General features: G+C 35.5%; 2 protein-coding genes across 8 annotated transcripts in view; one reads left to right on the top strand and one right to left on the bottom strand.

Annotated features, from left to right (window-relative positions):
* The window catches only part of RUNDC3B (RUN domain containing 3B), a 157,255-nt gene extending 137,085 nt beyond the window's left edge, over window positions 1–20,170 (top strand). For 5 of the 6 annotated variants that reach the window (XM_007170300.2, XM_007170303.2, XM_007170301.3 and 2 more), the window contains 2 exons: window positions 2,278–2,396; window positions 17,697–20,170. In XM_007170300.2, coding sequence (XP_007170362.1) covers window positions 2,278–2,396; window positions 17,697–17,842 — 265 coding nt within the window. In that variant the 3' untranslated portion in view covers window positions 17,843–20,170. Of the gene's footprint in view, window positions 1–2,277; window positions 2,397–17,696 lie in introns of those variants that run through there. The other variant, XM_057550570.1, reaches the window with a different exon arrangement.
* Window positions 20,171–20,506: 336 nt separating this feature from the next.
* The window catches only part of SLC25A40 (solute carrier family 25 member 40), a 54,557-nt gene continuing 50,403 nt past the window's right edge, over window positions 20,507–24,660 (bottom strand). Inside the window, exons 11-12 of one of the 2 annotated variants that reach the window (XM_057549888.1) lie at window positions 21,296–24,399; window positions 20,507–20,931 (exon numbers count right to left, since the gene is read on the bottom strand). In XM_057549888.1, the coding sequence (XP_057405871.1) occupies window positions 24,287–24,399 (113 nt within the window). In that variant the 3' untranslated portion in view covers window positions 20,507–20,931; window positions 21,296–24,286. The remainder of the gene's footprint in view (window positions 20,932–21,295; window positions 24,400–24,660) is intronic. The other variant, XM_007170306.2, reaches the window with a different exon arrangement.

Below are 24,660 nucleotides of genomic sequence, written 5' to 3'. Positions count from 1 at the left end.
TTAAGCCCTTCTTTTTTTTTTTTTTTTTTTTTTTATTTATTTTTATTTTTGGCTGCGTTGGGTCTCCGTTGCTGCGTGAGGGCTTTCTCTGGTTGCGGTGAGCGGGAGCTACTCTTCATTGCAGTGCGCGGGCTTCAGTAGTTGTGGCACGCAGGCTCAGTAGTGGTGGCTCACGAAGCCCTTCATTTTTAAAAGCAAGTCTTCTACCTATTAGGCACAGAAAAATAATTTGGAAAAGAAACTTATTTATAACTTCCTTTATTAAATTCCTCTGTTCCTGATTTCTGCTATAGCTAAAGAAATAAGATTTTACTGGAAATCAAGTGAAATTTTCAGTGATTTGATTAAATATAGTATAGTTTACATGGTCTATCTCAGCAAACAAGGCTATTCTTTAAGAAGGGTTTCTAATAAAATAGGAAGACAAATCTTTTCTTCTTACACTAGAGAGGAGATAGCATAGTAGTTAAGGGGATAGAATTAGAACTAGGCTACCAAGTTCAAATCTCATCTCTTGTGCCCAGTTTCTTCTGCTGTAAAGTGGGGATAATAATAATTCCAACCTCTTCTGGTAGTCCTGAGGATTAAATAAGTTAATGTATATAATATATGTAGAACAGTGCCTAGCATTTGGTAAGTGCTATATAAATATCGGGTATCATTTTTTTGTTACATGTTGTATAGCTTATATATGTGTTATCTATTATAATTATCAGAAGTTTCCTACAGTAGACTTTCCTGCTACTTAAAATTATAATTAAGAACTTTTATACTCAACATTTAAAAAATCATGTTATAGGGCTTCCCTGGTGGCGCAGTGGTTGAGAATCTGCCTGCCAGTGCAGGGGACGTGGGTTCGAGCCCTGGTCTGGGAAGATCCCACATGCCGCGGAGCAACTAGGCCCGTGAGCCACAATTACTGAGCCTGCGCATCTGGAGCCTGTGCTCCGCAACAAGAGAGGCCGCGATAGTGAGAGGCCCGCGCACCGTGATGAAGAGTGGCCCCCACTTGCCACAACTAGAGAAAGCCCTCGCACAGAAATGAAGACCTAACACAGCCATAAATTAATAAATAAATTTAAAAAAAAAAAAAGAATATGTCCACATTGGAATCTTTGGAATAGGACATTCTTTAAAAAATAAAAAAAAATTAAAAAAAAAAATCATGTTATAAAGTGAGAATGCTGCTCGCATTGTAAGCTGGGAAGGCTATTCCATCACCTCATCCTTCACCTCATTTCTTAGAGGAGAAAACAAATAGATGCCTGCTGTATATATCCCCCTTAATATACATACACCTGATAAATTTGTAAGTCTACTCTTATGTGTATGAATAGAGAATAGCTATGTAATAGATATATGTTTCCTATAACATTATCATAGACTATATAACATTTCTAGGAAATTAGATAGGGTTTGGCTACCTTGGGAAATAAATTTTGAACCTGAAAAACGTATTCCCTTTCCTGGATCATTTATATTTAGAAATAAAAATGAATTTTATTCACGTACTTGAAATGTCAGTAACACCAAAGCTGCATATACCTCTTGAGTTGGTTTTATGTTGACAAATCAAATATGAGGAAGGTTTAAACATTTGCACATAAACATTCATTAACATTTAAACATAAATATTTATTAACTTTCCATTTATAGCTGAATTTTTCATCTATTATAATTTATTTCTAGTGAATTTGTTTACTAGAAAATGAGCTCACAGTTATAAATAGATGATGGAAGGAGGTTAATTATCTTGATGGTGTATTAACACAAACAGGTATTTTACTACCCAACATTTTTTAAACTTCTGAGTTACAGGAATTGATAACAATAATTTGTTATTATTTTTATGTAATAACCATCTGTAACGGTATCAAGGCACTGTGCTTAGGAGATACACAATCATCACTAAGTTATGTCAGTTTTGTTTCTGTATTAGGAGAGATGTAAGATTTTCTGCACCTTTGACAATTGATAATGACCAGAAGTCCCTATTTCTTAGCTAACTTGATCATCAAAAATTGGTGTAAGGAATTCAATTTGTTTGACAAGTGGTTTCTCTTTTCCTTTTTTAGTGGATTAAACAGACCTCCAAAGAGGGTGGAGGGAAAAGGATAATGGAGATTCTATTGCCGCCATGATAAAGACAGTTTAGGGGGGAAATTGGGGAGAAATTAACCAGAAACTCAATAAGTTGGAGAAAACCATTAAAGAATATTTCTAGAAATTCTTTATTGTGAGAAGAAGGTAAAGTAGTATTTCACCCTTGTTTTACAGAAAAAGTTGTCAAAGTCTTGACCAGTTGTCAGCTGAAGTTAGCCTTTCTCAGACTTCATTGGATCCAGGTCAGTCACAAGGAGATGGAAAACAAGACACATTAAATTTAATCAGTGAAGGTAAGAAAAAAAATATCTATTTGAAAATTACTTTTTCCTGAACTATACATATTTTGGTTGCAGAGGATTGCTAAAGAATAATAGTGACATTTCTGTGAAGCATGCTAGGAATTAAGCTGCCATTATGATGAAAAATAGTCTGGTCTTGTTTTTTTCTCATGTGTTTGTAGCTAACCTTCTCGAAAGATATTCTGTAATTGTTACCTTTATTTCCTCACTTCCAGTATTTTTTACCCACTCCAGTTGGGCTTTTGTGTCTCTACCACTTATTAAAATGACTTTTATCAAGGTGATCAACCACTGCAGTAGTGCTGACATCGGTCCTCTGTCTTCATTCTTTTAAACTTCTCAGCAGCTTTTGATCCAACTGATTATTTCCTCATTCTTGAGTCACTTCTGGTACTTCATTTTCTGAGTATTCTGAAAAACTTGGGGAACAAACATAAAAGAGTTTTTTTTCCTGTTACTGCTTTCAGCTGTGTTCTAACCACCCCTCTTTCCATTGGGTTGCATCTTCCAGAACAACATATTGATCCAATTTCATAAGTTTTCAGGCCACTTTCAATTATATGATCACATTTCAGTTTCTAAGACACAGTCTATTCATTTTTAAACTTCAATAAAATAGCTGGTTCAAAATCTTTTCTTCCCGTCCCCCCCTCTCCCCCAGTATAGGCTAGATCTGTTACTCTAGCACTTTGGATTGGACAACTGGTGCTGATATGATCTGATGCTCACATATTTTACCTCTCCTTCTTCCCAGTTGCACACCTGCTGGTGTGTGTGAGGGCTAGGGAAAGACAGACAGTTCCTTACCTCAGAGGAACCTGTATTCCTCTATGCCTCCTTTTCTTCTCTGTCTTCTCCATTGCAATAAATGACCACCATAGGCATTATCTTAGACACTACTCTTTCCCCTTATAACTGCAAGTCAGTTTATTAGCAAGTCCTGTCAGCCTCCCATACAACACATGCTGTATACATTGATTCATCATCTCCATTACTACAACTCTAGTCTGGGCCACCTGGATCAAGCCTCTGGGATGGACTGGTTTCGTCTCTCATTCCTGCCTCCTCAGTCCATTCTCCATGTAGTGAACAGTGATCTTTGAAAACATAAATCAGAATCTACTGTACACCCCCCTTAAAATTCTCCAGTCGCTCTCAGTGACAATCAGAATAAAATCCAAACTGCTTATCTTGGATGGCTTCCATCATAATCTTGTCCTTACCAGCTTCTGCCTCATATCATACCATCCTTTTGTTTGTTCTCTACACCACAGCAAACTGACCTCCAAACCCTTCTTCCAAGCTGGTTTCTGCCTCAGCTATCTTTACACTTGCTTTTCCCACTGCCCTGAAACTACTTTCTTAAGGTCTTTGCATGGTAACTTCTTTATCAGGTCTCTGTACAAATATCAGCTCTTTAAAGTAGTTTTCATTGGCCGCCACACCTTAATTAACCACCCATGTCAGTGTCCACCCCATCCCAGGCACCTTACCATATTGCCATACATTATATTATGAGTCTTGTCTATAACTCTCCACTAAAATAGAAGCTTCATGAGGGTAGGGTATCTTATCCATATTTTCGCCAGCATATTATTAGAGTCTGACACATAATAGACAACCGTTAAATATTTGTTGATGGAATAAGTATATAATGAATAACTATCATAGAATATGAGGAACAAGTTACAGGTAGTATAAAGTAAAAATTCAGTTAACCAGAAGTCTCAGGCAATGGGAAAATTGTGATAAGATGAATTCTGCTTCCTTTAAGATGGTTGTTGAAATGTTCTCAAAGGGCCTTAATCTGTTTTACTAGCTTAGTAAATAGTGTATATTGACTACAGATGAATCTTTTTCTTGATTATGTGGATAATAAAAATAGCATATTAGAGTGTCTTAGTGGCACTAATGTAAATGGGAGAGAGTAAACTGATTGCCATTATTTAGAATATGTATATTTTAAAAAACTAATCCATACTCTGAGTGGATTTCTTTGTGATGACTTTTCATATAAAAATACATTTATTTAGGATTTTAATCTAATTTCTAATTATATGCATTTTAATATCAATAAGACAAGATTAATAATGAATATTTTTATACTATAAAAACAAATGTGGGACTTCCCTGGCAGTCCATTGGTTTAGACTCCACACTTCCACTGCAGGGGGCACAGGTTCGATCCCTGGTTGGGGAACTAAGATCCTGCATGCCGCATGTCATGGCCAAAAATAATAAAATTTGTTTAGAATAAACAAATGTATGGAGGAGGAGGGAGGGATGAATGGGTGGAACATACAGAATTTTTAGGGCCATGAAATGGCTCTGTATGATACTAAAATGGGGGATACATGTCATTATACATTTGCACAGCTCATAGAACATACAACATTAAGAGTGAACCCTAATAGGTATTCTGAGTGATAATTTTGTGTTCATGTAGGTTCATCCATTGTAACAAATGTACACTCTAGTGGGGGTGTTAATAACAGGGGAGACTATGCATGTGCGGGGGTAAGAGGTATATGAAAGCTCTCTGTACCTTCATGCTCAGTTTCTTTGTGAACCTAACTACCCTAAAAAAGTATATATACATATATATATATACATATATATATATTTGTGTGTGTGTATATATATATATATATATATATATATATATATATATATATATATATATATATAAATAAAGTACTGGCTTTAAGAATTCAAGCTGGTTCTTCAAAAAGATAAACAAAACTGATACACCTTCAGCCAGACTCATCAAGAAAAAAAGGAAGAGGCCCAAATCGGTAAAAATCAGAACTGAAAAAGAAGTTACAACTGACATCACAGAAATACAAAGGATCATAATAGATTACTATGAACAACTGTATGCCAGTAAAACGGATGACCAAGAAAAAATGGACAAATTCCTAAATGTACAATCTGCCAAGACTGAACCAGGAAGAAATAGAAAATAGATGAATTACCAGTAATGAAATTGAATGAGTAATTTAAAAACTCCCAACAAACAAAAGTCCAGGACCAGATGGATTCACAGGTGAGTTGTACCAAACATTTAGAGAAGAGTTAACACCTATCCTTCTGAAACTATTCCAGAAAACTGCAGAGGAAGGAACACTTTTGAACTTATTCTATGAGGCCAGCATCATCCTGCTACCAAAACCAGACAAAGATATCACAAAAAAGGAAAATTACAGGCCCATATCCCTGATGAACATAGTTGCAAAAATCCTCAACAAAATACTAGCAAACCAAATCCAACAATCCATTAAAAGGATCATACAGCATGATCAAGTTGGATTTATCCCAGGGATGCAAGGATTTTTCAGTATCCACAAATCAATCAATATGGTACACCACGTTAACAAAATGAAGAATAAAAACCATATGATAATCTCAGTAGATACAGAAGAATTTTTTTAATAAAATTCAATATCCATTTATAACAAAAACTCTCCAGAAAGCAGGCATAGTGGTAACATACCTCAACATAATAAAGGCCATATATGACAAACCCGCAGCTAACATCATACTCAGGGTGAAAAGCTGAAAGCATTTCCTCTAAGATCAGGAACAAGGCAAGGATGCCCACTCTCACCACTTTTTTTTTTTTTTTTTTTTGGCTGCGTTGGGTCTTCGTTGCGGTCGTGGGCTTTCTCTAGTTGCATTGAGCGGGAGCTACTCTTCGTTGCGGTGCTCAGGCTTCTCATTGCAGTGGCTTCTCTTGCTGTGGAGCATGGGCTCTAGGCGCATGGGCTTCAGTAGTTGTGGTGTGCGGGCTCAGTAGTTGTGGCGCACGGGCTTAGTTGCTCTGCGGCATGTGGGATCTTCCCGGACCAGGGATCGAACCTGTGCCCCCTGCATTGGCAGGCGGATTCTTAACCACTGCGCCACCAGGGAAGTCCTCTAGAAATTTACCTTGAAGATATATACTTAAGTAGTACAACTATGTATGCACAAGGTTATTCTGCCCACTTAGTATTTGTTCACATTCTGTACTTTTCCCTGATTATCACTTTAAGGAATTTCTCTAGCTACCTCCTTTTTAAAATTTAACTTTTTATTTTGAGATAATTATAGATTCACATGCAGTTTTTTTGTTTTTTTTAATAAGATTGTTTTGTTTTTTTTTAATTTTTATTTATTCATTTATTTATTTATTCATTCATTTATGGCTGTGTTGGGTCTTCGCCTCTGTGCGAGGGCCCTCCCCAGTTGCGGCAAGCGGGGGCCACCCCTCATCACGGTACGCGGGCCTCTCACTGTAGCGGCCTCTCTCGCTGCGGAGCACAGGCTCCAGACGCGCAGGCTCAGCAATTGTGGTTCACGGGCGTAGCCGCTCCGCGGCATGCGGGATCCTCCCAGACCAGGGCTCGAACCCGTGTCCCCTGCACTGGCAGGCAGACTCTCAACCACTGCGCCACCAGGGAAGCCCCACATGCAGTTTTAATAAATAATACAGAGAGGTCCATGTACCCTTCACCCAGTTTGCCTCAGGGGCAACATCTTACAAAACTGTAGAACAGTATCACATCCATGGAACTGACAGTACAATCCACTGATTTCACACAGATTTACATGTACTCAGTAGTGTGTATGTTTTTAGTTCTGTGTAGTTTTACCACATGTGTAGGTCCATGTATACCCCACCATAGTCAAGACATGGACAGTTCCATCACTACAAGGATACCTTGGGCTGCCTTTTTATAACCATACCCACCTCCTTCCCAGCCTTGCTCTATCTCTGCCCCTTCCCTAACCCATGGCAAGCACTAATCTGTTTCCTATTACTGTAATTCTGTCATGCAATTATGAAGAATATTATATAATGAAATTACGAAGAGTGCTGAGTAAGTCAGATAGTATATGGACTGTTTGGATTGGAATTTTTTACTCAGCATAATTCCCCTGAGATCTTTCCAAGTTGTTATGTGTATATTCATTCCTTTTTTATTGCTAAGAATATTCCATGGTATGGATGTACTATATCATTTTTGTTTTGTTTCTGAACCAGTCACTGAGGAACATTTGGGTTGGTTTACATTTGAGGGCTGTAAAGCTGCAACTATTGACTGAATGGTTGTGTCCCCCTAGATTCATATGTTGAAATCAAATCTCTAGTATGATAGTATTAGAATGTGGGCTTTGGGTGGTGATTAGGTATGAGGGTGGAGGCATCATGAATGGGATTAGTGCCCTTAAAAATAGGCCCCAGAGAGCTCCTTTACCCCTTCAGTCATGTTAGGACACAGTGAGAAGACTGCTGTCTGTGAACCAGGAAATGGACCATCACCAGACAGTGAATCTGCAAGCACCTTGATCTTGGATTTCCCAGTCTCCAGAACCGTGAGAAATAAGTTTCTATTGTTTATAAGCCACCCAATTTATGATATTTCTGTTATAGCAGCCCAAAGGGACTAAGCTGCTATGAACATTTGTTTATAGGTTTTTGTGTGAACTTAAGTCTTCATTTCTCTGGGATAAATACCTAGGAGTACCGTTGCTAGGTTTTGTGGTAGTTGCATGTTTAGGTTTTTAAGACCCTGCCAAAATATTTTTCAGAGTGACTGTACCATTTTGCATTCCCACCAGCAATATATGAGTGATCCAGTTTCTCCACATCCTTGCCATCTTTAGATGTTGTCACAATTTTTTATTTTAACCATTGTGATAGGTATGCAGTAATATCTCACCATGGTTTTAATTTGCATTTCCCTGATGTCAAATGATGTTCATCATCTTTTCACGTGCTTATTTGCCATCTGTATTGTCTGGTGAAATATCTCTTCGTGTCTTTAACCTGTTCTCTAGTTGAATTACTTTTTTTTTAACTGTTGAGTTTTAAGAGTTCAATAGATCATTCTAAAATTGATACACTCAAACTTGATGGGTAAAACTATACATTTTTTCATGCTCTCACAACATAGGTTACTCTTTCAAAAAATATTAACTCTTGAGGAAAAAAATTTTATTGGAAGTTCAGCATTTCTTTTCCTGGCCTTTTCTTATATTGCATTCCAGTAAAAATAAAATGAAACTTTTAAATTAAAAGACATTCATGACATCATCCCAATTTTATAATATTATGTATACCTACTTTTCTGTTTGAATGTAAACTGGATGGTAAGTTCATTAAAATTTCTTTTGTGCTTTGCTGCACTGATTAAATTTTTATAATGAACATGTCATTTTTACAAACAGATGTGTTTTCCCTTCTAAAAACAAACACTGGAAGTCAAATACATCACATGTATTGTTCAAAGTGGTTAATTTAATGCTAGAACTGTAAATGATTGTTACTTTTACATATTTTATGCATTTTTAGTTAAAAGTGTTATTAACATCTCTGTATGAAGAGTCTTAATAGAGATTTGATACTTACTACTTGAAAAAAATTTATCCTTGTACTCTAAAACTTGGTTCAAGCAGAAAAACCTTTTATGCCTTTATATAGTCCCTTACATTCCTCAAGGCTATATTTAAATGAATGGTATAGGAAAAAAGGTATAAAACAAAAAGCAATTCTATATTCCTACTGATTATTAAAAGAATTTCAAAAAATTTCGTATGTTAAAATGCACCATAATTGTTGATAGGAAGGGTGAGAAGTTGTCATTTTTCTCAAGAAGCATGTATTAAGCCCTTCTTATGTGACAAGTATTATGCTAGAAACTACTAGCAGGTACCATATTTCATCAAATGTAATCAGATGCCTTAGATTTTAAGATACACTCATTTTATGTACCACCAAAAAAAAAAGAAGAAGGGGGAGGCGGGGAGGAAGGAATATGCCAACAATTAAACTATAACACATTGTCTCCATATCCTGTAGCACTTTTGTTTATCTTAAAAGATCTTTTAGACTTTTAAAAAACTGTTTTATTATAATTCTCACAACATAAAATTCACCATTTTATAAAATAAATTTTTTTTTTAAATTCACCAGTTTAAAGTGTACAATTCAGTGGTGTTTAGCATATTCACAGTGTTGTGTGTCCATCACCACTGTCTAATTCCAGAACATTGCCAGTAAAGAAACCCTGTTGTACCTATTAGCATTCAGTCCCAATTCCTCCCTTCCCCTCCCCTTGGGTAACTACTAATCTACTTTCTGTCTCTTTGGATTTGTCTATTCTGGACATTTCATAAAATGAAATCATACAATGTATAGCTTTTGGTCTGGCTTCTTTGACTTAGCATAGTATTTTCACAGTTCTTCCATGTTGCAGCATTTATCAGTGCTTCATTCCCTTTTACGGCCAGATAACATTCCATTCATGGATATACCACAATTTGTCCATTCATCAGCTGGACATTTGGATTGTTTCCACTTTTGGGCTTTAATGAATACTGCTGCTATGAACATTCATATACAAGTTTTTGTGTGAACTATAGTTTTATTTCTCTTGGGTATATAACTAGGAACTGAATTGGCTGGATCATATGTTTAACCTTTTGAGGAACTGCCAAACGGTTTTTTGAAGTAATGGTACGTACCATTTTATAATCCCACCAGCAATTAGGGTTTGTTTCTTTATACCCACAGCAACACTTATTATTGTTTGTCTTTTAATATAGCCATCCTGGTAGGTGTGAAGTGGAATTCCATGGTTTTGATTTGCATTGCCCTAATGAATAATAATGTTGAACATCTTTTCATGGGCTTATTGGCCATTTGTATATCACCTTCAGAGAAATGTCTACTCAGATCCTTTGACCATTTGAAGATTGCATTGTTTGTCTTTTTATTGTTGAGTTGTGATAGTTCTTTGTGTATATTCTGGATGGTAGACCTTTATCAGATACATGAATTGCAAATATTTTCTCCCATTCTGAGGCATGTGTTTTCACTTTCTTGCTAGTGTTCTTTGACTCACAAAGTTTTAAGTTTTGTCAAAGCCCTATTTATCTAGTTTTTCTTTTGGTTGCTTGTGCTTTTGGTGTCACATCTAAGAAACTGTTGCCTAATCTAAGGTCATACAGGTTTATACCTATGTTTCCTTTTAAGAGTTTTATAGTTTTAGGCCTTACATTTAGGCCTGTGATCCATTTTGAGTTAATTTTTTGTATATGGTGTGAACTGAGGTTCCAATTTCATTCTTTTGTATGTGGATATTAAGTTGTCCCTGGACCATTTGTTGAAAAGACTATTCTTTCCCTCACTGAATGGTCCTAGAACTCTTGTTGAAATCCATTACCCCTACATGTATGGGTTTATTTCTGGATTCTCATTTCTATTCTCTTGGTCTGTGTGTCTGTGACAGTGCCACATTAATCTTGCTCCATACCACACTGTCTTAATTACTGTAGCTTTGTAGTAAGTTTTGAAATCAGGACATGTGAGTCCTACAAATTTGTTCTTTTCCAAGATTGTTTCAGGTATTTGGGGTCCTTTGCCTTTCCATATGATTTGAGAATCAACTTGTCATTTCTGAAAAAAAGGCAGTTAGAATTTTGATGGGGATTACATTAAATTTGTAGATCAATTTGGGAAACATTGCCATCTTAACAATATTGTCTTCCAATCCATAGAAATAAGGGATGTTTTTCCATTTATTTTGACCTCGAGTTTCTTTCAACACTATTTAGTAGTTGTCAGTGTACAACTCTTGCATACTTCTGGTTAAATTTATTCCTAAGTATTTTATTTTATTCTTTTAGGTGCTATTGTAAATGGAAATGTTTCTTGATTTTATTTTCTGATTGTCCATTGCTTCTTTTAGACTTTAAGCATAGGTTTTAAAAATTAATTTCACTCCTCTGTATCTATAGAAGGGAAAATAAAAGTGAATTCAGTTGTCAAGAACTTCTTCATGTTCAGAGTCCATCTCTTCTGAACCATTTCTTAATCCAAATTGTCAGTAGCTATGTCTTTCCTCACAGTATCATCCTCTGTTCCAACAGTGAACCATTTCCTAACATAGTACTCCACTGCTGTAGGGATTTTCTTTCAAATTATCAACAAGTATCCTGCACATTTTTAATGCAGACACTTCCCTATTTGCCTCAGTTTCATTTTCTTCCTCAGTTAGATCAGATGCTTCTGAAAGTTAAACAGTGTCTCTTCAAAGACCATAGGAATTCCATGATAAACTGATGTTTGACATCTTAATAGATATCCTGCATGATTCATGAATCAGTCACATCAATTGCCTATGCTTCAAAATTTTTTATCTATTCTGAGGGGTTTCTTCTGCCTTCAGTTACATGCCTGGCACATGAATGAGCAGTTCTTTTGCGTATGTCACGAAGCTTCATCATCTTCCCTGGTTTTTCTCTTTATTACAGATCTCTTCTTTTCACAAGCACTTTTATGCTGTTTTACAAGAAGTTATGAATTGCACTGATTCCTGTAATGAGTATTTGTTTTACTAATATGAAACTTATATCCTGCTGTCTGTTTTCTTGCTTTTCTATGAACAAACTTAATTTTAAGGGCAAATTATACTACAATGTTTTTGAAGGCGTTTTAAGTGACATATAAACACAAGTAACTCAAAGTGATAACAGTACGAATACCTGTGACCAAGTTCATGTACGTTCATGCAAAAACAACTATGTCACAGCTCCCTCTTGGCTAGCTACAACCACAACACACATTGGTTCCAATATTTTGAAATTCTATTGCATAAAATGATGACCACCCATTTTCTTGACTGTTGATCTCAAAAAGGTAACGTCGTCCTTGCACAACAGTTTAATGTAACATTTTCTCTATATTTATGGGTATATGATAGTGGCTAAGTAATCTCTTTAGGCATTCCTTAAAATTAGGATATGTATTTACTTCCTCTTCATTTCTGCATTGACCCCTTTCCTCCCTACTCCAAACTTCTCTTCCTTATTATAATGTTGATGATCTCACCATTCACTTATCAGTTCTCATAATCTACTGAATCATTCTTGGCTCCTCCCACCTAACATTTTGCCTTCACCAGCTCCTACCAGTTTAACTTTCTGAAGATCTCTACACGTGTTCCATTCTTTGTGTCCCTTCTACTGCTAACATGGTTCAGGTAGCTGCCATAGCCTTCTTACTGGTTTCACTATATCCATTTTATTTCCCTCAAAGTCATGTTTCACAGAGTCCTCAAGTATTTAAAATACAAACTAAGCATGTAATTCCCTTATGTAAAAGTCTTCAGTGGCTCACTTCCGTCTAAGAGTACGATTAAGAATGTCGTCTCTGAATTTGAAGACTTGATTTCAAGTCACAACACAGATGTATTGTTATGATTACAACAAGATCCTTTCCAGGCTCCTTAACATCAACTCTCAAGTCTTCTGTGGCCTTTGTCTATTTTTCTAGTCTCATTTCTTGCTTGTAGCTCCCTGTACCTTGGGTGCTGATTCTTCCCTCTCTGCCTTTGTTCATGCTGTTCCTCTGCAGAGCCTTGTCTGATTTTTGCCTCCTTGGGCATGAACGTCCACTAGGGTTCAGTTTAATGGTCACTTTTTCCCTGAAACTTCCCTAATTACCCCCCAACCCATACCTTCTGATTTGGTTTGGACACTTGTCCTTTGAGCTTCCATAATGCCCTTTACTTATTATTCTTATACTTACTGCATTTGATTATAATTTTCTGTTTGTGTTTATTTCTATCATATACTAAGTTCCCTACGGGCAGGAAGTGGGTTTTATCACTTCAGGATAGAGGACACAGAGAGAATACCCAGTAAATTGGGCTGAATGAATGACTTCTAATTTAATAATGTTTGTATTAGTACCATCTGAAGACTTGTATAGTCCAGACTCCATATCAAGACATTTAAAACAAAACTGATCTTTCTTGGTATAAAACAAAAATCCATTTTCTGCTCCTGATGACTAACTTATTTCTGCTAGGAACTACCACTCTCCCAGCCGTCTGGGCTAGAAAGTTTCATTGACCTTGACAAGTTCTTTCCTCCCCATATCAGTAAATTGCTTTTAAAATATCACTATTAACTCAGATTTTAACATGCTTGTTATTTTTAATCGACTGTAGTAATTTTACATGCATTTAGGTCTATGCATATATGTTTACATTAGCTGCTGTTGACATTGCAGCAATATTGAAGAATATTTTGGAATAATCACCTGTCATCCTCTACCTTAATACAGCTTTGCTTATTTCCTTTTATAAGCGTAGTTGCATAGCTGCAGTCACAATGAACATAACCATTTTGGATCCTTATGCACCTTTTTAAAACTTTTTATTTTTATTTTTTATTTTATTTATTTATTTATTTTTTTAAATTTATTTATTTTTGGCTGCATTGGGTCCTCATTGCTGTGAGTGGGCTTTCTCTAGTTGCTGCGAGCGGGGGCCACTCTTCATTGCGGTACGCAGGCTTCTCATTGTGGTGGCTTCTCTTGTTGCGGAGCACCGGCTCTGGGCATGCGGGCTTCAGTAGTTGTGGCTCACCAGCTCTAGAGCGCAGGCTCAGCAGTTGTGGCGCACGGGCTTAGTTGCTCCGTGGCATGTGGGATCCTCCCGGACCAGGGCTCGAACCCGTGTCCCCTGCATTGGCAGGCAGACTCTCAACCACTGCGCCACCAGGGAAGACCAAACTTTTTATTTTTAAATGAGGTGTTGGAATGAAGCTTGTTTTTGGGTCCCTTGAGGGCGCCGCACTGCCCTGCAGGCCCCATAGCATCAGGATTTTCAGAGGTCAGCTGTAGGTCTTTGAAGGCTGGGATCTGTAGATCCCCCCATGCTTTCCTGGCTATGCCACTCAGCTCTGCTGTATGGTTTGTTTCCTTAAGGCATAGCTGAGGACTTAATGTACCTTGCCTTCTTTCCCCGCTCCAACTTTTTGTTTTGGGTAATTTCAAACCTACAGAAAAAGTGAAAGAAAAGGAGAATGAACACCTATATATACTTCACCTAGATTTCCCAGTCGTTAGCATGTTACCACACTGCTTTATCTTGCTCGTGTGGGCACATGCTCCCTCCGTTTACTCACGTATGTGTGTGTTCTGTTTTGCTCAACCATCTGAAAGTAAATTGCAGATACCATGACACTTTATCTCTAAATACATCAGCATGTATCTCCTAGGGATAAGGATGTTTTCTTACAAAGCCACACCATTATGACGTCAGGAAATATAACCTTAGTACAATATTACCTGATAAGTATTGAATGTTATGATTTCTCCACTTTTCCAGTAATATCCTAGGTTTTTTTTTTTAGGTCCAGTCCAATCAAGGATCCCACAATGCATTTAGTTTTCAATCTCTTCGGTGTCCTTTCATCTAGCAGAGCACCCCCCAACTTTTCTTTTTCTCTCGCTTGACATTTATATATTTTAAGCACCCAAGCCAGTTGTTTTGTTAAATGGCTGACAATTTAGATTTCTCTGATTGTTCATTGCTATCATATTCAGGTAGAACATATTTGGCAAGAATACAACATAAATAATTATCTTTTTCAGTGTGTCTCTTCAGGAGGTCACTGTCCTTTTTGGACACTGAGAGACCCTTATGAAAAAGATGGCCCCTATGTCCTTTTGACATCCTGGTAGTCTGTCACAGCTTCCTTGCTCTGTGTAAAACAAGATGTTCTGAGTTGCTTCGGTATATTTCATGCCCATACCCAGGATCAGCTATTTCTCCAAGAAGTCCTGTTTCCTTACACTAGAAAATGATGTTAGAGAACATAATCTGGGCCATAGGGGTGCCTGTTGTGATTGAATTGGTCATTGTTTCTAACCCTCTTCACTAGAGAGTTAGGAATTTTTTTTAAAGAAAAATGTACTTTAAATTTATCTTATTTTGTAATTCATACATAAGAGTCAAGGTTTCCATGTACTTGATTTTGTATTTTTATATTTTATGATGAAAATATTGGTTCCTAATTTATAGGAACATAATTGCTTATTTGCTTTTTCCTATTATATGTTTTAATTTCAAGCTAATAGTATCTATATTACTAAGATAGGGTAAGTTAAAATAGCTTAAGATTTGTTTTTTAATTATTTTATCTTGAGAATATATCCCAGAGTCAAAGTACTATGCTTAAACTTCACCTCAACTCTGTTCACTTCTACTTTCGTAAGTAACCATTTTTATTTTTAGATTATCTTTCTGTTGATCTTTAAAACATATGCAAATTCAAATAAATTCATATTCCTTTTTAAGATAAAAGGTAACATACTATGCACTATTTCGCACTTTGCTTTTTCCACTAAATAGTATATCCTGGAAATCACAACACAGCAGTACATAGAGATCTTTCTCGTTCTCTTCTACAGCTGCATATTACTCCACTGTGTAACTATGTTAGACATTTAGATTTAGTCTTTTGCAATTACTGTGTTATAAGCTTTATATTTTAAAAATGTGTAACCTAAGTATATACTCTCAAAGAACTGAAAACAGGATTCAAACAGATACTTGTGTGCCAGTGTTTACATCAGCATTATTTCCAGTAGTCAAAAGGTGGCAACAACCCAAATGTTCATACAGATGAATGGAGAAACAAAATGTAGTATATACATACAATGGAATATTACTCAGCCATAGAGAAGGGATGAAGTTCTGATACATACAACACGGATGAACCTTAAAAAACATTATGCTAAGTGAAATAAGCCAGACACAAAAGGGCAAATGCTGTATGATTCCACTTATAAGAATAAATCTAGGATGGGCAAATTCATAGAAAGTAGATTAGAGGTTTCCAGAGACTGAGGGGAAGGGGAGAATGTAGAGTTACTGTTTAAAGAGGGTAGGGATTTTTGTTTGGGCTGGTGAAAATTTTTGGAAATAGTGGTTGGTGATGGTTGCACAATACTATGAATGTAATTAATGCCATTGAATTGTACACTTAAAATGACTAAAATGGTAAATTGTATGTGACATATATATTTACAATAAAGAAAATAGTTATATATACATACATATGTATATGTAATTAGTAGTAAATCTCTTTAAAACATTACAGGTCAATAATTAATTAGAAATTTGGGAGAGACTATCCAAAGCAGTTGCGTTCCTGGAGCATTTAGCAAGAACTCTAGAGCTCGTTTTGGCCTGAAATAGGTCTCTAAGCTTAGACATTAAAAGGGTTCTTGAAACATCTATATCTTTTGATCCTGACATAAGATGATACAACATTTGAAACCTGAATGTGACAATTACTCTTCCATATCTTTTCCTAACACCATTGTATTTTCCTGTATTTTTTAGTCAGCAAAACTATGAAGTTAACATTGTCGTCTTTTGGTACCTGTTCTCATTTTACAAAGAATAAGCTCAGAGAAGATGCCTTTCCCCAGGTCACATAGCTGTAAAGAACACAGGAGTTCTTTCATGTCCCAGTGCAGTTCTTACTGAATTATCATTAATTATATAATTATTTAATGAGTGTCTACTGTGTGCTAGCACTGGGAATATAATAATGAACACAACAAATTCCATGTCCTTTCTCAGAGCCTATAGTTTAATAAAGGAGAGCGCCCCACAGTTATCATACAGTATGACAAGGTGGGTTAAAGTATTAATACGACAACTATGAGAACAGTGCAGAGGGACTGTTTGAAACAATATATAATATTCAGAAACATCTGATACCTGGTTCAGTTTATAACCACGTGAGTAAAACCTAAGCTTTCCATCTTCTTTGGAAAACCGCTAGTTTTCAAAGACCTTATTAGCCTTTCACAGCCTCAAACCAGCCACTTATCGCTAGTATTTGCACACTGTGGGTTGAAACTTACTCAGCTCTGGAAAGAACTTGTTCTCCCCGGCTGTGGAAACAGATCTGCCATTCCGCCTTCATGGGCCTGCTGAAGTCCAGCACTGTGTAACAGTACTCCTGATGCAGAGTAGGTGCTGAATAAATGTTTATTCAGTAAGTGAATAAAGACTTCCCAGATCAAGCCCTCCAACTGAATTGAAGCAATTCTGCTTCTGCTGTGTTACGTTACCTGCATACGGATTTCCTGGTATTCCTGTGGCCTGGACACTGGTATTGTTACTTTATTTTTTGTTATTCTTTACTAATTGAATATGATCATATTCTCCAAAAAAAGATCAACTTTCTTGTTCCAAAACATCTCAAACTTCCATATCTAGAACTTTTACAAGAAGCACAAATATTCCCTCTGTAATGTTTTATAAGGGTACCATTGAAACTACTGAAAGATCAAACATGTTAACATATAGGTGTTTGATTTTATAGTTAGATATGTTTGTACTATTTTGTAGAGTATGCAAGGTTTTAATGGTTTTAGGATCTTTTTGGTATTATGCTTCAAGGGAAATTAAATATTTGTTATTTTATCCTAATTTTCAGGTAAAGAAGATACTCCCTCATTACTTGGTCTCTGTGGGTCTCTGACATCAGTGGCAAGTTACAAATCTCTAACAAGCCTAAAATCTAATGACTACCTTGCAAGTCCTACAACAGAGATGACAAGTCCAGGTCTAACTCCATCCTGAAAAATTTTATGTAAAAGCCAAAAGTTTTTATGTTGCAAATGTTCTATTTATGTAAGTTTGACTGCTGGGAAAACATCCGGAATTTTATATTGTTCTGGCACATGTCTGGAATTGTCGCTTATATTAGAGAATTCAGTCCACTCCATGTAAACTTCTGAGTGAAAAAAAAAATGACTCTGCCACTTTTCATTTTAAAATTCCTATATTTGTCACTGAGGAAGTTTAAAAATGAATAGGCTTAAAAAAAACTTTCAGAGATCCTCTAAGTTAATAATCCATGGCAAATTGTACATATTTATTATTCAGCTGATTTTCATATATTTAAATGTATCATAATTGCCAGAGACCGAGTTCAAGGCTTAAGCTAAGTATTTTCTTTTGCTCTTTTATTCAGTGATTAAATTTTCTAAGAATGAGTTCATTTTTCATGAATTTCTTCCCAGGTTCTGATATTTAAATGCCTTGTCTTTAAAGTGAAGAGAAAGGCTCTTAGCTGCAGTTTCACAGTGGCTTATTCAGTTTTTCTTTAACAGTTATCATTTGGCATCAACCTAACATTCCACTTAACATTTTATAAATTTTGTAGGATGTGTCGTTAGGCAGTTACTAAATTTGTTAGGGTCACAGGGGGAAGTATTTTACAGTATTTTAGACCATTAAGGTAAAGTGAATACATTTGTTTTTGTTTTTCCAAGATTTTCTTAAAAGTTTATCAATTTCAAAATTGATAAATTTATGTCTCATAAACTGGAAACATTTTAAAATGTAGAACAGTTGTTGAAAAAGTATTTAATTGGGAAAGAGTTCAAGTTCATTTAAGGATCTGAGACGCTTTTAAAGTCAGGATCAGTAGGCTAATCACCATACTTAACAGTATGTCTGACGTCCAGTGCTGTTTTTCTGCCTCGTATGCAAGAGTGAATTGTGTCATACATGCTTTACAGCTTCTGTCATTAATCATACCATAATCTCATTTTTAAATTGATGTTAATGTTAAAAAATTACTCCTACAGGTAAAAAATTAGTTTTCTTTTTTAAAAAAGCCATGAGCCGTCTTTTAAATTTTTGCAAATTTTGGAACAACTGTACATTTGTCCCTAAAAACTCCACCATATTGAAAGAGAAAAGGTATGAAGTATATTTTGTATAGTAAGTAATATGAGGAAAACATGATCAGCTGTGCCAAAGAAGTTTTATACATTGTTTACATGAAGAGGCTACTACAGTACTTATTGGGGACTTCATATGCTGTATTTATTTGTTAATAAAACATTACATTCAAACTTAGTAACTTCAACATATAGAATGTTCCTCCTAAAATATTGTATTGAGAGGAGACAAGCAGCACTTGTTACAGTCATTCTTTGTATTAGAAATGTGGGAGTGTCGTGGTTCTCTGAAATATTTAGAGCTTTACGCTCGTCATTTGGAATTTAAGATAATAAATAGTGACAAGGCTAGTCTTATATGTTAAGACCATTCAAACAGTGTCATTTCAGGGACAAAGGCAGCCTGAAATCCCTTAAAATAAATTATCTTAGATGTACCAGAACATGTTCAGAGCTTTATTCCTTTAGCTTGAGGCTTTAGTACTTGCAGTAATGCAAATATTGAGAAATGGTACCTTTATTCTGTACACATTATTGTGAGTGAGAGGTATCTAAAGCAATTTGTAATCAGCATGGGGGAACAGAAGGAAGGTTTAAATGAGGACAGTGGAAACCTTGGGAGGAGGGAACGAGAGAACGGTCAAGGAGGGGAATTTCAAAAATTTTAGGCTAGCCTTAAGCACTATTGCTGCTTTCCTAACAGCTATCAGAACGTTTAAATGCTTTCACTCATGGTCCACTCTCAAATGTCATTTATTATCCTTCAGTAATTTTAAAAAAAAAGTCATTGTTAAATTTTTTCCATACATTTTTATAATATAGAAAGGAAATACAAGGTTCCATAATTGATCAAATTTTTCAGATTTGCGTAATGTGTACAATAACTTGTGCATCTTAACATGCTGCTAAATGCAGATTTAAACATGACATCTGAGGATAGTGACTTTTTCTCCTTTCTTGGAGCTCTTGGTATAAAATTCATCTGCTAATGTGACTTCAGGTTTCTACATAGTTCATTTCACATTAGTTATAGAGGTAGCTTGTTAATGTTTGCACGAGGTATGTCTCAATCTTTAATTTTAGGTGGTAGTGTTTCTTGTTCACACACCCTCCCCTAAATAGAATGCTGAACTATATGCTACTATTTCCATGTGTATTTTGTTGCCTTGATGTACGATACTCGTTGCATGTATATTAAACATTTTGTACCATGCAGTAGTAGTCTTATTTTTTCCATGACAAAAAGTTACTTTATTCAAGGTGTACAGTGAACTTTCGTTTCAACAAATGTGGTAAGTGTACATTAACACCTAAAATACTAATATGGAAATGGTTTCGGAGAAATCCTCATTTCGCATCAAATTAAATACTTTTTATTTTTTTGAAAATGACATGATATGCTTTAAAGCTGACAACATCTGCCGAAGTGGTACGGTACAGTAGTGGTTTTGGCAGTGTTCTGATTTTATTATGTAACAACCATGTTTGTTTTCTCACCTGTAAAATGGAAATATCACCATCTTCTCAGCACCTGCCTGATGGCATCAGAATGTCAACATTAAATAACATCATATGTATAAGTTCGTAAGTGGTAAGTACCAAATACAGACTACTATTAATTATGATTGACAGAAAACTTAAAAATGCAAGTAGACTCAGCTGGTTTTTATTTAAGTCATCTTTATTAGATTTACATACAAGTTTTCAAGTGGTTAAAAATGTTTCTCAAATTTACAACTTATGTAAATTCTTTGTTAAATTTCCTATTGTTGGTTACAATTTCTAGTTTTGATAAACTAATACATTGGATTACCTTGGAAATGTCACATGACTGCTTTGAACATCAGGGCTCCTTATTTTTTTTTAAACTAGTCCACTTTGCTCTTCTGTAAGCAAAGCACCTTGTATTTTGCTTTAGCATTTGTTTTACTTCACTGATAGGAGAGAGAAGGTAAAATTATACCAATGTCACAGTGGTACCTTTTTTTTTTTTTTTTTTTTTATAGTTTTTAATACTTTATTTATTTATTTTATTTATTTATTTATGACTGTGTTGGGTCTCTTAGTTTTCGTGTGAGGGCTTTCTCCAGCTGCGGCAAGTGGGGGCCACTCTTCATCGCGGTACGGGGGCCGCTCTTCATCGCGGTGCGCGGGCCTTTCACTATCGCGGCCCCTCCCGTTGCGGGGCACAGGCTCCAGACGCGCAGGCTCAGTAGTTGTGGCTCACGGGCCCAGTCGCTCCGTGGCATGTGGGATCTTCCCAGACCAGGGCTCGAACCCGTGTCCCCTGCATTGGCAGGCAGATTCTCAGCCACTGCGCCACCAGGGAAGCCCACAGTGGTACCTTTTAAAAATATATTTTAATCCAAACCAAAACTTTTGTTTTTAAATAGATCACCTTATTATAAGTCCCCTTTTTCATACTGCCAGTTATTTTTCTAAAACCCAACTAAAACCAAAGTTTCACTACACAGCACTTGGCCTTAACACGTGACCCATCCCGGTGTTTTCTATTCTATGCTGTGCTGAACTGTGCTATCCTGTTTTCTTTCAGTTAAAAGAAAATACTGGTCTTGGGGGAAAAACAAAACAGAACACAACTCTAACTTTTAAAGCTGTGCCAAAAATACTTACTTGGCTCCCCCTTGCTTCTTGTTCCTCCTTTGGCAGACAAGGCCCCTTGGACTCCATTTCCAATCTTCTCTCCTACCACATGGCCATGTATACTCTCTGCTCAAGCCACTGGCGCTAAATACCACTGCCTGATTGAAGACTCCCAACCTCCAGGTACGTTTAATTGGATCGCAAGTCCTAATCTTAGAAGCATTTCCTGACTAGGCCCTCCGCCACAGGCTGAGGGGAGAATTCTTCAGCTTTTCCATCACTCCTTTTGCATACTTGCAGCAATCACAGCTGAAACCTGAAGGCCAGTGAGAGTATTTGAAATGTCATCTTATCTCCAGTGCTTTTTATACTGCCTACCACATAAAAGGTCTCAGTAAGTGTTGAATGATAGATTAAAATATAACAGCAGTAATTTATTTTTAAAAGTTCATTTTGGAAAAAAATTTTAAAGTGATACACTAAACTTTTCCACATCCCTGTAATTTGTGCCCCAGAAAAAAAGAGGTTAGGATTTAAAGTAGTCAAATGTGGCTAAATAAGCATAGTGAATAGTCTTCCTAGAAATAAAAGAAAATTTTACTTTAATTCCATATTACTTTTTTTAGAAGTCAAACGTGTATTATATGAAAGGTAGCAAACATGTAATACTTGCATAAGGCATTTTTCTTAAAAAATTTAAATGTGTATGTTAGAAATTAACATTAACAGAATGAAACTGTTTCCTTTCAGAAACATTACCAAGAACACAATTTGTAACCAAATGCTTTTCAGTTGCTACTATTAATGCTTCTGGACCACTTAAGTATAGAGAAAGCTTCAGTTCAGCCTTCTTTTCATTCAGATACATTGCATGTAATGTATGTTAGAAAAACTGTAGGGCATTAGATTTATTTAAGTTATTCTAGTCATAAAGTAAGCATTTTTCACAAGTGCAGTCCGTAGCGGGGTGGGGGGAGGATGAAAATTTCCCTTCCGTTGTTTATAAGTGACATTAAGTTGAAATATGTGACCGCTTTTTGAGAGCATTTCAAAACCTAAATTTTTCTGCCTTTTTCTACCAGTTATCAAAAAGAAGCATAGCAGAACCAAGGTAAATTTAAATTTAATACTGTTAAACATCAGTGTTCAAGATAAACTTTCATGTGTGTGTGTTTTATATATATATATGTGTGTAGTATAGCATTAACATAATGATTTTATATGAAAATATTTAGCTAGAAGCACAGTGATATTTTAAGAAAGCACAAAATATTTTAATGAAAATATAAGTCAAAGTTATAAATATTTACATTTTTATGGATATATATGTTGCAAACTTAAAGTAAATCAACAGAGGATAAAATAAACACAAAAGGTTCAATACAAACCCTACAGAGTTTATTTCTGGTGAAACATAAACAGTTTTCTACTATATTAGAAAATACATTAATTCCTCTTCCAACACTAGAGATTTGTCACTTAAATATATTACTCTATTTTAGGGAAAAATATGCTTCACATTTTCATAAAATTCACATAGACTGCAATAAAGTGCTTTTTCTCACAGGATACAGATCTTGAGAAAAACAAAAACATTAAAAAAATATTGTTTGTCTTGAAATCATATCCTTTTTATTTCATTCTTACATTCATTAACTAAATTATTTAGGCATTAGCCTCCAGTGACCAAAAGCTCTTTCTTCAAGGAAACTGCTGCCTGTTCAGTTCTTGGTCTAGCATACTAATGTGAGATGTGTAAAATCAAGGGACATTTTGGAAATATTCTGTGACTGATATTGTAGTAATAGTCTCAATTTTGTTAGAACAAGCCAATAGAAATGACCTAGAGAACTCCACAAATGGTGATACTTACATTACAGGATAGCTGAAACCAGAGGCCCTTCCTGTGCTGAAACAGCATTTTTACTGGTCTGAATACAATGTGGTTTTCCACTGCACACCCAAGTTTGACTGAAGTGAACATCTGATACAGGCAGTAAAAGCTCCCTCTCTCTTGCAGAGACAGTAGATAACACAGGGTCTTTAGTCATCAAAAATAGCAGCATCAATATCATACAAATTATTTTTGGTTCATGAAGATAAAATAACCATACACCTCTGATCAGAGAAATCCTAATATTCATGAGGCCTTAGAACAGTAACAAGGTAAAAAAACAAAATACCAAATGCATGTGAATTAAAGAAAATAACTAATAGGTAATATGTGGTATATGTGAATAATGTTATCTAAAGACTGCCTTCCATTATCTACTTTGCTGAAATACTTAAATATCTATGCCCGTGATTTAAATGTGTAGAAACGATTTGCGAATTTTTCTTTTAGACTCTGTACATCATTCAGCACACAATTCAAAATGTTCTGTTGTCTCTGACACACTCTCAATAGGATTAACTTACCCCGAGATTTGTTATCAAACTCTGAGATTATTGCTTTCAGTGTAGAATAATTCTTCTTTTCTTTACAAGAATGCTCAATGGTGATGATTTCTGGAATATCTTTTTCAAAATCTCAAAAATTAGGATAAAAAATTTATTTAAAAATTAGGATTATGATTTAAATGCAAAGTAGAAATTTACTGTTCATTTAAATTATAGATAAGAAAGATATAAAACCATTGTAAGATAAGATAATGGTGAAAAAAAGCTCTTGTCTAAGATTCTCCATCTTATTATTTGGTCATGGTGGTTATTTCAGGTTGAAATAGCATCTCTAGTATTGCTGTCTTCGAGCATTTTGTTTCTGGAAAAAAGACTTTCCAAATTCATATGTACTGATCATAACAGCACAAGCAGGAGCAATTTTAATTAAACGAGGAATTAGGCCTGAAAAGAGAACAGAAAAAATTCACAACAAATTTTACCTTATTTTTTTAAATGTAACTTATTTGGTTTCGTTCTGATAGTTATCAAAGTAAGTGAAGTGATATATGAAATACTGTCCCATAAACTGTTGTCAAAGAAGAAGCCAAACTGCTCATTCCTCACCTCCTCTAGAAATATCAATAGTAAACCTACTGTTATTTAACATTTTTAAACTTTTATAGCAAAGATATTTAGGAGGAAATAGTAAATGTGGAATATTTT

This window comes from Balaenoptera acutorostrata, chromosome 7, assembly GCF_949987535.1.
Source record: "Balaenoptera acutorostrata chromosome 7, mBalAcu1.1, whole genome shotgun sequence".
Taxonomy (NCBI): Eukaryota; Metazoa; Chordata; class Mammalia; order Artiodactyla; family Balaenopteridae; genus Balaenoptera; species Balaenoptera acutorostrata.
The sequence above is the reverse complement of the archived record's forward strand: the minus strand, read 5'-3'. Positions and strand labels throughout refer to the sequence as shown.